At 37.9% G+C, this 13401-nt stretch overlaps 1 protein-coding gene across 3 annotated transcripts in view; it reads right to left on the bottom strand.

Moving 5' to 3' along the window:
* Nucleotides 1–13401, bottom strand: part of dnah5 (dynein axonemal heavy chain 5) — a 251633-nt gene that overhangs the window by 59346 nt on the left and 178886 nt on the right. For all 3 annotated transcript variants that reach the window (XM_031903686.1, XM_012965451.3, XM_031903687.1), the window contains exons 44-48: nt 10501–10742; nt 8713–8889; nt 8429–8633; nt 6663–6805; nt 172–306 (exon numbers count right to left, since the gene is read on the bottom strand). In XM_031903686.1, the coding sequence (XP_031759546.1) occupies nt 172–306; nt 6663–6805; nt 8429–8633; nt 8713–8889; nt 10501–10742 (902 nt within the window). The remainder of the gene's footprint in view (nt 1–171; nt 307–6662; nt 6806–8428; nt 8634–8712; nt 8890–10500; nt 10743–13401) is intronic.

A 13401-nucleotide genomic window follows, 5' to 3' on the forward strand; every position in this document is an offset into this window, starting at 1 on the left:
TAAAAAATATTTACATTTTAATAACATGCCACAAGCATACACAATAGCAAGCAGATTAGATGTTATGGATTCTGTATGATATTTCATGGCTTTCCTTCTTTGTAAGTCATTTTATATATATATATATATTTTTTTTTTTTTTTTTTTTTTAACATATTGTAAAGATAATACCTGAAACATCAAAGGGGTAGTTGCAGAAGAAAAGTTCAGACACTTTGTCACATAGCGCTCAGGATTATATTTTGACATGAATCCCTTAATAATTACTGTTTTTGCTGTGCCTTGCTCTCCAATTAATAGAACCGCCTGAAACAAATTAATATACCGATGAAATGTGTGTGAATATATAATTTAATATAACCATGACAGTGCTCATAGTGGAGTAACCTTGGGGGCCTAGGCTCCCACACAAACAACTTTTTCACTGTCCCCAGCTGAAATCATGTGTAGCAGGGTCAGCCAAGGACCCCCCTACAGCGAAAGTAATCCCCCAAGTGCCGCAGGGTCTGCTTTCCCTGTAGTTACATCACTGAGTGCTAATAAGAACACACACAAAAAACCCCAGAAAAGTCAAACTATGTTTGTGCCAGATTAAAGGAATCCAGGGCTGGTTTGCAAACAAAGGTATATAATTTCACAAGTGCAGTTGCCATCAATCTGGTCTTCATATGCTAGCTTATAGTAGACTGCAATTGGTTTTGAATTGCTGATTGGTACCAGAATTTATAATTATACCATATTTTACAAATGGTAATTCAGCCTCAAACACACATGTGTATATACATAAATACACACACACACATATATATAGAGCAACAAAAAAAGTACCGCACTCAACAGTCTCAGTTGGAGTAAGTGATTTTAATAAACAAACAAAAGAAATTCCAACATTTTGATCACATCATTATGACCTTCCTATGGGAAACAACAAAAGGAAGAGTCTCTCTCTCTCTCTCTCTCTCTCTATAGTATTGTATATACTATATACTATATGGTCAAAAGTATTCAGACACCTTTGAAGAAAGTAGTCAACACAACACCTTGTTTCTAGTCTGTAGTAGTGCAGGTTCCCCAATGGCCACATTCCATCAGCACATCCATGCACAAACAATCCAGAACAGCGCCTCTTGTATTTTTAATTAAAATGCTTTTTTTGCAAATATTTTTAGGGGCATACAGCAATGTTTCAAAGTGTTTCTTAAAATGCAAATGACAATAATCCATATCTTAAAATCTCAATCGTTTAAAAATATAAAAACCATATAGCAATATATCAAAGAAGGAGAGGGGGGAAATTTATCTGAATATAGGTCTCAAATCATATTCTTTATTTAATACAAAAGGACTCCCTATAAAGCAGTTCCTTCAATCTATTTCCTCCTCCTATTTCATCAATTTGAAATTTAAGTTGATTCACATTCCACATTCAATAAAATGGCCTGCAACAGCCTTATCCATTTTACCTGTATTTATTACTGTTTATTGCCAAACATATGCCAGACCACATTGGCATTTGATGACATTGAGCAGCATGAGTATCTTCCACAAATCTTAATCACATTGCCTTTTCTGGGGTGATAAAGCACATCCCCCAATAGTACATTCGAACAGCAATTACAGTTATAGCATGGTAAAGTGCCTTTTTTTCTTTTTTTATATTATCTTTAGGTACATTGTTTGTTCCCATTTCAGATTTTACCAAATAGCTGCCCACACTTTTTCCATTTTTGTAGGCGATAACTGGAGGCCTATCAAATCCCTTTATGTGTGGCAGATTATCTTTAACCAGGGACCAATGCGTCCTCAGAATTTTAGCAATATGCTTACTTAAGGTGTTATATTGGGTCACAAAAGTCACATGGTTTTCCACCTTTTTTGGCCATTTTTGAAACATCTCCCTTACATATCCTGTACCTGAATATCCTCCAACTGTCTCTTTAATAAATCATTTGGATACCCCCTAGTCCGAAACTACTTGTACATTTCTTTTAATCTTTCATCCACCTTTTTGTCAGAGGTTACTATCCTCTTTACTCTACTTCAGTGCTGTCCAACTGGTGGCCCGCGGGCCGCATGCGGCCCGCGACCCCCCTCTGTGTGGCCCCCCACCTGTCTGGCTGCTTTGATGGCTTACTCTTGTGTAAGCTTTAAATGGTATCAGTACTGTGATTAACTGCCCCCCCCTGAATGGTTCTCACCTCAGATTCAGGCTGTAATCCCTCTGTATTGTTTAAATATGTAATTCCCCTGTACTGTTCACACCTTTTAATCCCTGCATTGTTCACCCCCTGCAGTGTTCACACCTCAGGCTCAGGCTGTAATCACCCACATTGTTCCCCTGTTCACACCTCAGGCTCAGGCTGTAATCACCCCCATTGTTCCCCTGTTCACACCTCAGGAGCAGTAGAAACCCACAAATAATCCCTGCATACTACAAAAAGAACATATACTGAGGTGGTACTGCAATTAAAAAGTTTTTTAATATATAGTTATTGTGCAGACTGTAGGAGCAGTGCCAGCATTGTGTCACTGTAGGCTGCCCGTGTGTGCCATACACACAGGCAGCATAGGGCAAGCAGAGTATGGCACACACAGGCAGGGTAGGGAAGGCAGAGTATGGCACACGCAGGCAGGGTAGGGCAGGCAGAGTATGGCACACACAGGCAGGGTAGGGAAGGCAGAGTATGGCACACACACACAGGCAGGGTAGGGCAGGCAGAGTATGGCACACACAGGCAGGGTAGGGCAAGCAGAGTATGGCACACACAGGCAGGGTAGGGAAGACAGAGTATGGCACACAGGCAGGGTAGGGCAAGCAGAGTATGGCACACACAGGCAGGGTAGGGAAGACAGAGTATGTCTTGTGATAACATGGGTGTGGTTTCAAGTGGGTGCGGTTTCAAAAAGGGGAGTGGTCAAAACTGGCTTCCATTATCGGCCCTCCACCACGTAGGTCGGAAAAATTCCGGCCCTCGGTACAACAGAAGTTGGACAGCACTGCTCTACTTAATTGTGATTTCAGAAAAGCTTTTTTCAGCTGTGGCGGATGAAAGGAATTGAAATGTAGTAACAAGTTCCGGTCCATCGGTTTAACATATAAATCAGTAAAAAGGAGAGGAGGAAATAGATTGAAGGAACTGCTGTATAGGGAGGCCTTTTGGATACATAAATTAGAAACACTGAGTCCTTTTGGATTAAGTAAAGAATATGATTTGGGACCTATATTCAGATACATTTTCCCCCTCTCCTGCTTTGATATATCTCTGTATGGTTTTTATATTTTTAAACGATTGAGATTTTAAGATAAGGATTATTGTCATGTTGCATTTTAAGAAACACTTAATGATGTGAGTATGTCACTTTATTGTAACACATAAATGTTTATTTGGATACGTTGTTGTTTGCTACACTATTATATATAAAGTTGTATCCACTAGGTGGTGCACAAGGGTATAAAAAGGGAGGTGTGTAATTGTCAATTAAATTGACACCTGTCTGTCTAACATCTTATTCCTCAACAAAGGTTATTAATATGAAGGTCTCGGTGGAACTGGCAGAGGATGACTCCATAGACAGGCCCTCCCTATGATGCTATAACAGCCTTTACTTTTAAGGGAAGGAATTCCATTTTTGAAACATTGTTGGTGGGATTTGCTTCTATTCTGCCTTAGTGAGAAGCAATAGTGAGGTTGCTCACTGATGTTGGGTATCAGGTCAGCCACCAGAAATTGTAATTAATTCCACAGGTGATGTCAGAAAACCCATTCTTTACAGACCTGGCTTTGTGCATTGGAACATTATTCTGTTAAAACAAAAACAGCCTTTCAGATGGTAAAATGATGTGTATGACTCCAGAGGCTGTGTTTTCACTGCTCTAGTGTTGCTTGGTATTGTACATGGTGATGTTACATTTGTTTTGCCTCTAAAAACCCATATAAAACCCATGCTCTAAGAAGATTTTTTTTCCAGTGACTTAATGATCTTTGATATATTGATTTGAGCATGAAGGATATGATCTCTTTCGTCTGTAACAATAATATAATCACACACTCATGCACCACATTTGATGGCAACAAATATTTGGCAGAAACATTAGCCAAATCCTTGTTCCTAATTCCTGTCAGGTGATCTATGTGGTGTATGATAAAACTGGCAGGTACAATGCAGTCTATATAAAAATGCATACTGAAATTTTGGAGTTCTATATTAATCCAATGAAAGCAACCGTAGGACTAGATATATAAACTGGACATAGCTAGAGAGACAACATACAATCCATGTTTTGCTTAAAAGCGACTGGCATTTTTTTTTAGTAGTTTTTTTGCACAAAATGTCCCTTCATGTTTTGATACAGACAGAGACAAGAGGTCCTCTGCACTCACCTATTATCAATATATATAGGACACTAAGACATTCTGTACATTAAGGTACTATAAAATACCCTGTAGTACACTACACTGGGCAGACCAGGAATGATTTTGCCATAGCTGGCCAGCTTGAATATATTGAAATATAAAGACAAACAATCCCTGTTTTGTTTAAAAAGGAGGGCATTTCTTAGTAGCTTAATGCACAGAATGTCTCAGTATCCTACATATTGATAATGGGTGAGTTCAAAGGGCCTCTTGTCTCTGCTATATGAATTTTGTGGCTACATTCTCATTGCACCCCTGCCTAATGGTTTAAAATGTAGTGGTGAGCACATCTTTCCCTTTTTTGCTATAGTTAATACAGAAGCAGTGGCCAGCTCCCAATATTCTAAGTAAGGTGGTCCCAGTGGTGGCCAATAAAAGGGACAACCATTTGGGAGTTTAACCTTGATAACATGTAAATTGCAGGTAAAACTTAGGTGCAAAAGCATATTTATAAATGGTTGAATGTTAGAACCATTTGATAAATATGCTTCTAAAAACCCATAGGAATAAATAGAATGTGGGTGAGTTTTTATGTATTAAGCTGTAAGCTTACATTTTGATAACTGTGCCCCTTAGTCCCTGTGTAAAATGTAGGCCTGATGATGAAAGTGAATGTAGGCATGACTAGTGAAATATTTTGCCAGGCTTGGATTTGCAGCGAAATTCAGTATTTTGCCATTGGTGGATTTTTTTTGTGAAACACCCGCAAAAATAGACAGGGAAAAATTCTCTAAATGAGGACAAAAGAGTTCATGTAAAAAAAATTCTATAAATGAGGACAACAGAGTTGTAAAAATAAAAGTTGCAGTCGAGTCAAAAAAGTCACACTGTAATGGGTGAGGGCAGAGGAGCTCTTGTTTCTGTCTATATGAATTTTGCACCCCGATGGTTTAAAATTAAGTGTTAAAGGACAAGGAAAGTAAAAATCTATTAAGCACACTATTAACTAGTACTACTATTGCTGTGTAAAAATGCTATATTTCTGGCTTGCCTAATGAAAGATTTACAGAGATACACCGCCATCTTTAAAAAGGGATGCCCATACCCTTTCCCTCACCATCTCTACTGCGCATGCGTCCCTAACATCCTGCGTCTTTGTCCAGCTCACAAAACAGCAGCCCCCACCCCCACCCCGTCCGCTCCCCGCACCTGCCGGCACACACCCACCAGTGCAGAAACATCCCACCCCCCCTCGCTCCGCTCCAATCCACATCTTTGTCCACCGGTAACAGCACAAACGCCGCCCCCCCCATCTGCTCCCCGCACCTGCCGGCACACACACACACCAGTGCAGAAACATCCCTCCCTGCTCCACTTTGCTCTGCTCTCCAATCCCCGCACCTTTGGAGTCTTTGTCCACCAGTAAAAGTACACCCACCCCCCCGCTCCCCCCCCCCGCTCCCCCCCACCAGCACTCGCCTGTCAGGCTGCTTCCTCTGCAAATGGCCGGCTTGCCGCTGCATGCGCTATTTCAATAGTGCGTCGCCGTAGCAACCGGACACTTGCCGGTCTGTCGGAAGGGGAGCGCGCCTGCTTATGCTGAAGAGGGACATGTGCGCATGCGCCGCCTACAGTCCATGTGCAGGAGCGCTGCATTATGGGAATCTTCTTTACACAGCGTTTTTTGTTCCTGTTTGGCTTCTGATCATCTGAACAATCGCAATTTGGGGAGACTTAAGGGCACTGTTGAGACAACTGAAGGTAAGCCTGCAGCTTGAGATTAACTCTTTGGTAGCCTTTCCTTCTTCTTTAAAGGAACAGTAACACCAAAAAATGAAAGTGTATAAAAGTAACTAAAATATAATGTGCTGCTGCCCTGCACTGGTAAAAGTTGTGTGTTTACTTCTGAAAGTCTACTATAATTTATATAAATAAGCTGCTATGTAGCCATGGGGGCAGCCATTCAAAGGAGAAAAGGCACAGGCACATAGCAGATAACAGATAAAACACTATTGTATTTTACAGAACTTATCTGTTATCTGCTATGTAACCTGTGCCTTTTCTCCTTTTTTCCAGCTTGAATGGCTGCCCCCATGGCTACACAGCAGCTTATCATATAAATTATAGTAGGGTTACTGTAGCAAACACACCAGTTTTACCAATGCAGGGCAACAGTGCATTATATTTTTATTACTTTAAAGCTCAACATTTCCTTTTTTTCTACTGATATGGGTCACTGCAGAAAATCTATTTATATAAATCACTACCCTAATTTTTAAAAAATCTGGAGTGCTTGCCAGCCTTTACCTTTCCTTGCTTTGCTATTGTCTGGATTAAAAAGTCTGTTCTGACATTGTCAACATTGGGAACTAAGATCGATCCATATTCTGGAGTGCTGTCAGAAGGATAAACATACTCTTCTACAGAAGTGTTCCAGTGCATCCATTTTCCTTAAAGACAATTAATGAAATGCATTATTTTTTGCAAAGAAAAAAGTAATTAATCAAAGAGCACCTTATTTCAGTCTGTTTGTTCTAGCATTCAAAGCAGGTACTCATTTCCTTCAGTAAACTGTAAACCAGTTTAGCACATTGATTTAAACCAGGTACAAAAAGTGCTTGCATACCACTGCTAGGAAATAGCAAAGCAATAGCAAATTAGTATGACCAACAGATCTAATGAAATTTAATCTCCAATGTTGTCATTTGTATTTTAATATAAAACATCTGGGAACATATGGGAATTTCAGCCTCAGTTTTCTAATTTAGATCACAAAAGCTGCTGTGGTACTGAGAGAATTAGCAAAACATTGCAAGGTTATCTATTTATTCTTAAACCTCTTTAGATTGAAAATGCTAAAGGGTTTAAAAAAATATTATTGCAAACTATCTGCTTGTTTTCTGTATATTCAAAATTTAAAATAAAGCAGATGCAGGTTGTTGTAACAATTTTTAAAAAACAGGCAATAACAAAAACCTGTTAAAATAAATTTAAACCAAATTTTCAGTTTTACATTGCTCTACTATTTCAAACAAAATAATACAGTAGGGAAATATTTGAATCATCAATTTTAATTATTATTAAATAATATTTTTTTTTTTTTTTTTTTTAAACAGACAATAACAAAAACCTCTTAAAATAATTAAAATCAAATTTTCAGTTTTACATTGCTTTACTGTTTCAAACAAAATAATACAGTAGGGAAATATTTGAATTGTATATCAGTTTTAATTATTATTAAATAGCATAATTTAAATGTAAAATGTCTAACCTATTTCTAACATATTACAAAATATGATGTTAGCATATACTTTACATGGATTAACTGATAGCAAAAAAATTATAATTTCTTTTATTGTAAAAACTAGTGTTTTTGGAATAATGTTCTATGTATTCACCAAAGCTCTGTACATGCTAAAATAATTATTAAAATCAAAATTTCAGTTTTATATTGCTTAATAATTTATTTTTCCAAACCAAATCAGTGGCAAGTATCATTAAATATTATTCTATAGAATAATTTTAATGTAAAGTGCCAAGATAAGATTATTACAAAAGTTGGAGTTAATATATAATTGTACTGTATGTGTAACTGTATTGTGAAAACTACCATGGGTTACTAAAACTGTATTGTGAAAACTACCATGGGTTACTAAAGTTTATCTATCCTAAAAAGTCACCAAACAATTCAAACTTTAATTAAACTGTGTTTGCATGTTGTGGCAGGGGTAAATTATTAATGCTTGTCAGAAAATTGCTAGCCAATCGTGAGTGTGTTATATTCATGAAAGCCTCAATGCTTATTTGAGTTTCCACAATCCCAACGTTCATACAGTTTAGTTAAAAATTGTATTAAAGACAAAAACATATATACCAAGCTCAACTTTGGTAGCTTTGACTACATCATTTTGCATCTTCTGGGTGAAATATAAAACTATAATTAAATGACAAAACTATAATTAAATGCTCCTCAATATAGATTAGACAGTGATTTGTCAATATGCACTATAGTCCATGTACTTAAGACATAAATAGAAAAATAATAAAAAGAACCCAAACCTACTATTACTAACCTTCTGTAGTCACGTAATAGTCAAACATTGTGTCATCGCTTCCTGGTGGGATTTTTGGAAGATCCAGATGCACACTATCAAGAGAGCGAAGCCACTGTTCCATCTTGATTCTGTCATCAAGTTCTAGCATAGCACCAATACTCCACATTAATGAAAATACATAAAGTCTCTCCAGGTGTTCTGCAGATATCTCTCCTCCTTGATCCTAAAAAGACAAAATGCTAGTGGCAATATATAGTTATGAAAAGCAATGTTTACAGAATTGTACGAACCTTGAAGTTTACCTTAGATGGAATAAGTCCTTGTAACATGTTGATGCTTTGCATGATTATAAATGCCTCCACCATCTCCATTTTGTATTCTAATGATTGTACACTAAATCGGTATAATTCAGCGAATGAGGCACTGTACAATTTTCTGAGAATGTTTGCATCTTGTGGGGAGCGTTTTTTCAACCATCCCTAAAACAAAATTTAAATTTTCAGTTAAAAATAAGTATCATAGAGCTACTTGTTTGTACCTGTCTCTAAATTATTTTTGGCTATCTGACTGTACCTGTCTAAATTATTTTTATGTAAGTTATTTCCCACATAGGGGTTTTAAGTAGATAAAGCAGAAAAAAGACTCGCGTCCATCAAGTTCAACCTTTTTCTCTAAGTGAAACCTGCCTAACTGCCAGTTGATCAAAATCATCTTAAACATCTCCAATATGCCTTAGAGGAGGAGAAATTCCTCCCTAACCCTATGAGGGAAATCAAAACATTCCCTGGATCATTTTTGTAGTTAGAGTTTTGTCATATAACAAATCTCAGAAAAGTCACCATTTTTTTTCCATGACTTTTTTGTTTTTTAAGCAACAAAAAGCCCAATCCGAAATAGTTGCGGTAGTCAGGTAGTAACCCCTTACTAACTTACTACCCCTTAATCTTCCTCTCTCTGATGTTTCAGAGTAGCTGCTTATTAATCCAGACTCTAAACTGTTACAATTTGCTACATTGGTTCATACATTTTTCAGGGTCTGTGGAATGTTATCAACTGTTGTACCATTTATAACAGCTGACATTTATAAAACTTGGGGATTATGCTCAGTAGGGCCAAGGATAAGAAATTTATAAAATGATGTATCATATTAGAACAGTCGGTGACCCCCTTCCCACCCAGGAACTGCATTTTGGAGACATTAGAAGATGAAATATGAAATTTTAAAACTTCAATATTAGAAAAACATTAAAAAAATACACATTGTATGATATACCTTCCCAAATTTTTATATAGTGCACAATGCCTCAGTCTTTATCCCAAAAATGTTTTTCAAGAAACTTAACCAAATTATACTACATTACTATACATTTGGAACAATCGGCCCTCTAGAATGGGCTGGGCAAAACTCTGCGCCCCCCTTGCAGAGCGAGGCCTAGCTCTCCCCCACTTTTATTACTATTTCCTAGCCTTGCAGATACACTACTTGCACTGGTGTTTTATCCATGACCCCTACAACCCAAATATGCAACTACAAGCAACAATACTTGCCTCCCTGGAAGGACTAGGGAATTTACCTTATCATAGTTACATAGTTACATATAGTTGAAAAAAGACCAGAGTCCATCAAGTTCAACCCTTCCAAGTAAACCCAGCACAAACAACCTATACTTGCCAATCTATACACTCACATACCTGTACATAAACTATATATACAACCACTAATACTAACTGTAGATATTAGTATCACAATAGCCTTGGATACTATGTTTGTTCAAGAACTCATCCAGGCCCCTCTTAAAGGCATTAACAGAATACACTGGAACCGCTGCCGGACCTATACCCTGTAAAATTATACTTATCTCATAAAGCCTGTAATAACGATGTATAAAGCAATTATATAATTTAACCTGGAAAAAAAAAGTATTCCATTCTATCCTTTTGTATTGTCAGATATGTTGTTTTATGTTTTTTAGAAAAATCAATAAAAAACACCTTTAAAAAAAAAAAAATATATATATATATGTATAGCTAAAACACCAATAAAGCCACAGGAGAAAAGGATATTGTAACTTCATATATGGGCATTTTACCTCAAGTATGGGACTCCAGGTTAGTACTGAAGAACTCATGAACACCATACCATTTCTTGAAACTGTTGCAGGAGAAGCATTGTCAATGTTGTGAGGCTCAAAGACTATTTTACAGTTTGGGGCCATTGGAATGCGATCACCATTTGCTAGTGTCAGAGTCTTGTTGTCATCTAAAACAGAGTTTAAGTTTTCGATCCATATAGCATCCACAGGTCCATCAAGCACAATCCAAATATGCTCCCCTAAATTGTATTGTAAATACAAAGGTAAATTATATGCAAGTAAACATCTCTTGGGTGCATTCAAATCAATATTTTAAAAACACCACAGACTTGCCTTGTTTGTTAAGAGAATCTTAAAAATTATGATATAACACAATGTTTACTAAAATTCAGTATAGCAGTGCTGTCCAACTGCTGTGGTACCGAGGGCTGGAATTTTTCTGGCCTCCGTGGTGGAGGGCTGATAATGGAAGCTAATTTTGACCACTCCCCTTTTTAAAACCACACCTATTATCGCATGACCATAGCCATATTAATGGTGGTAGTACAGCAAAAACCTGCCATACTCTGCCTTCCCTACCCTGCCTGTGTGTGCCATACTCTGCCTTCCCTACCCTGCCTGTGTGTGCCATACTCTGCCTTCCCTACCCTGCCTGTGTGTGCCATACCCTGCCTGTGCAGCACCACCACAGTATATGTTCTTTTTATAGTGTGCAAGGTTTATTTGTGGGTTTCTACTGCTCCTATAGTCTAGTTAATATTTTTACACAAAATCTTATACTCCTATATTAATTTCACCGATAGGAGTTATTTCACTAGTATGGAATGAACATCCTCCAAACATCTAGACAGAGACCTTTCCTCTTTCGAAGCCTTGTGCAAACTCCCCTCCTAAAGCACATGATCTTGACACTATATAGACTACAAGCCCTCCTAGGTGACTAATAAACTTTTTATTTCATCCTGGAAGAGAGCCTTGGGGCTGGATCTGTCCGAAGAGGCAAACAAAAAGGGGCTGCAAAATTTACCCTTCAGCTGTGGTGTTGTAGAGTTAAAGAGCTAAATCACAAGTTTCTCACCAGGTGATAAGACGCATCGAAAAAATTTTGCAAACACAAGTAATATCTGCTGGAGAAGCAAGACCAATAACCACATTTTCTGGTAATGCACTTTACTTAAACCATACTGGAATTTGGTTATAAAACTGTGCATACAAATATTAGGTCTTAAGGTACCAGACATCCCACCCTGAGAACTGTTCTTTTGGGAAGTAAAAACTTATAAGGAACCCCCTAACCCAATCTTAATGAGACATATGCCTTTACTGAATTAACAGGAACCTTAAAAAGTATTAGAAAGATTAACCTATGTTTGTAGAGGCGTTTAACCTTATGTTTGTAGACTCTCGTGCCGAGGTAATCTTGCTACGGTAGTAGGCACTAGACAACGGGGTTTTAGCTAGAGTTGTAATGATTCAACTATGGGACTGAGAAAAATTAATTGAGTGTGTAGCTCTATAGGTTAAGAACTGTTGTGCGGTGGGAATTCCCATAGAGGCAGTGGGTTTGGCAATACGAAGTTGTGGGCTTGATGTTGGAAGTCTATGTATAAACTTTTTATTGTGGGGGGGCTAATTGGAAAACCCTATATTAGTTAATGCATAGGCACATTTTTTCAAGGGTAAGAATAAGACTCCGCGCCGTAATAGAATTCAGGGAGCTGATGGTTATGAATTAATTTCAATTCCGCTGAGTCAAGAGTATTTGCAGGATATTTGCGCCGTTATACGTTATACGTTATACACGCAAGAGTTAAGAAATAAGTGTGGGGATCCACATAGTGAATTGTTTGCGCTAAACACTATTTTTGACAGCAACTAGTATTGTCTGATGCCGTCTGAATCAATGCATACCCTGCGGGGATGGTAATAGTTAAAAATTGTGCCGTGCTCAGCTGCCCGTAAGAGCGGAGGAACTGTGGTAGGGAAGACCTGACAGGCGAAGTTTGCAGATGTAAATGAAACGACTTAAAGGGGACCTGTCACCTTAAGAAATAATTCCAAATTATTTTCTATTGTGTTTTTCAAGCAAAATGAACTTTACTTACACTATATAAATTATTTCAATCTTATTTTCTTCAGCCTTGGAATTCACAATTGCAGCAAGCAGGCAGGCGCCATTTTGTGGACACTGTTATCAAAGCAGGCATTGCATCCTGCCAAAATCTTGTTTCTGTACCAGTATGGGGGACCTGATACCCATGTCCATGCACTGGTTACACATTTAGATGGTGAAGAGGGAGGGGCATTGTGAGAAGTGCAGCAACATCTAAGAAGTTCTGAATTGAAAGCGAAAGTAACTGTCTGCCCCACCCCTATGCCTAAGGCATAGAGGCGGGGCAGGCAATATATGACTGACAGCTGGGATTTTTAAATGCTTTTATAATGGATATGGATGTGGTAATAAAAAAATGATTTGGGGTTTCATGTTTAATATGAAAAGGTCTTTTATTATACAGCTTTTTATGTCTGGGTGACAGGTCCACTTTAACTACGTTTGTAGATTGGTGTAATCCGACACTGAAATTTATGTTGAGGCAGAGGAGTGAATGCTGAGATAAAGATTAAGAGTGCAGGCAGGTCACTACTATCTGCAATCGGTGAGTGATGTATATGCGAAGCAAATTGTATCACCACTTGTATAAATGTCGTCTAGCAATAGCTTGTAAAATCTGCACGCCGTGATCTGGTTTCCTTCAATTGACTGACTTAGTGATGCTGTGAAAGGTCAGGTGGAGCTACTCCTTTGCTATAACATTTACCAGTTACGTCCAGTATAGATGTGGAAATTTAACAAGGGTGATCCAGGGCGTCTTAATGCTGGGATATCTTACTTTAGGA

Source organism: Xenopus tropicalis, chromosome 6 (genome assembly GCF_000004195.4).
Source record: "Xenopus tropicalis strain Nigerian chromosome 6, UCB_Xtro_10.0, whole genome shotgun sequence".
Classification (NCBI taxonomy): domain Eukaryota; kingdom Metazoa; phylum Chordata; class Amphibia; order Anura; family Pipidae; genus Xenopus; species Xenopus tropicalis.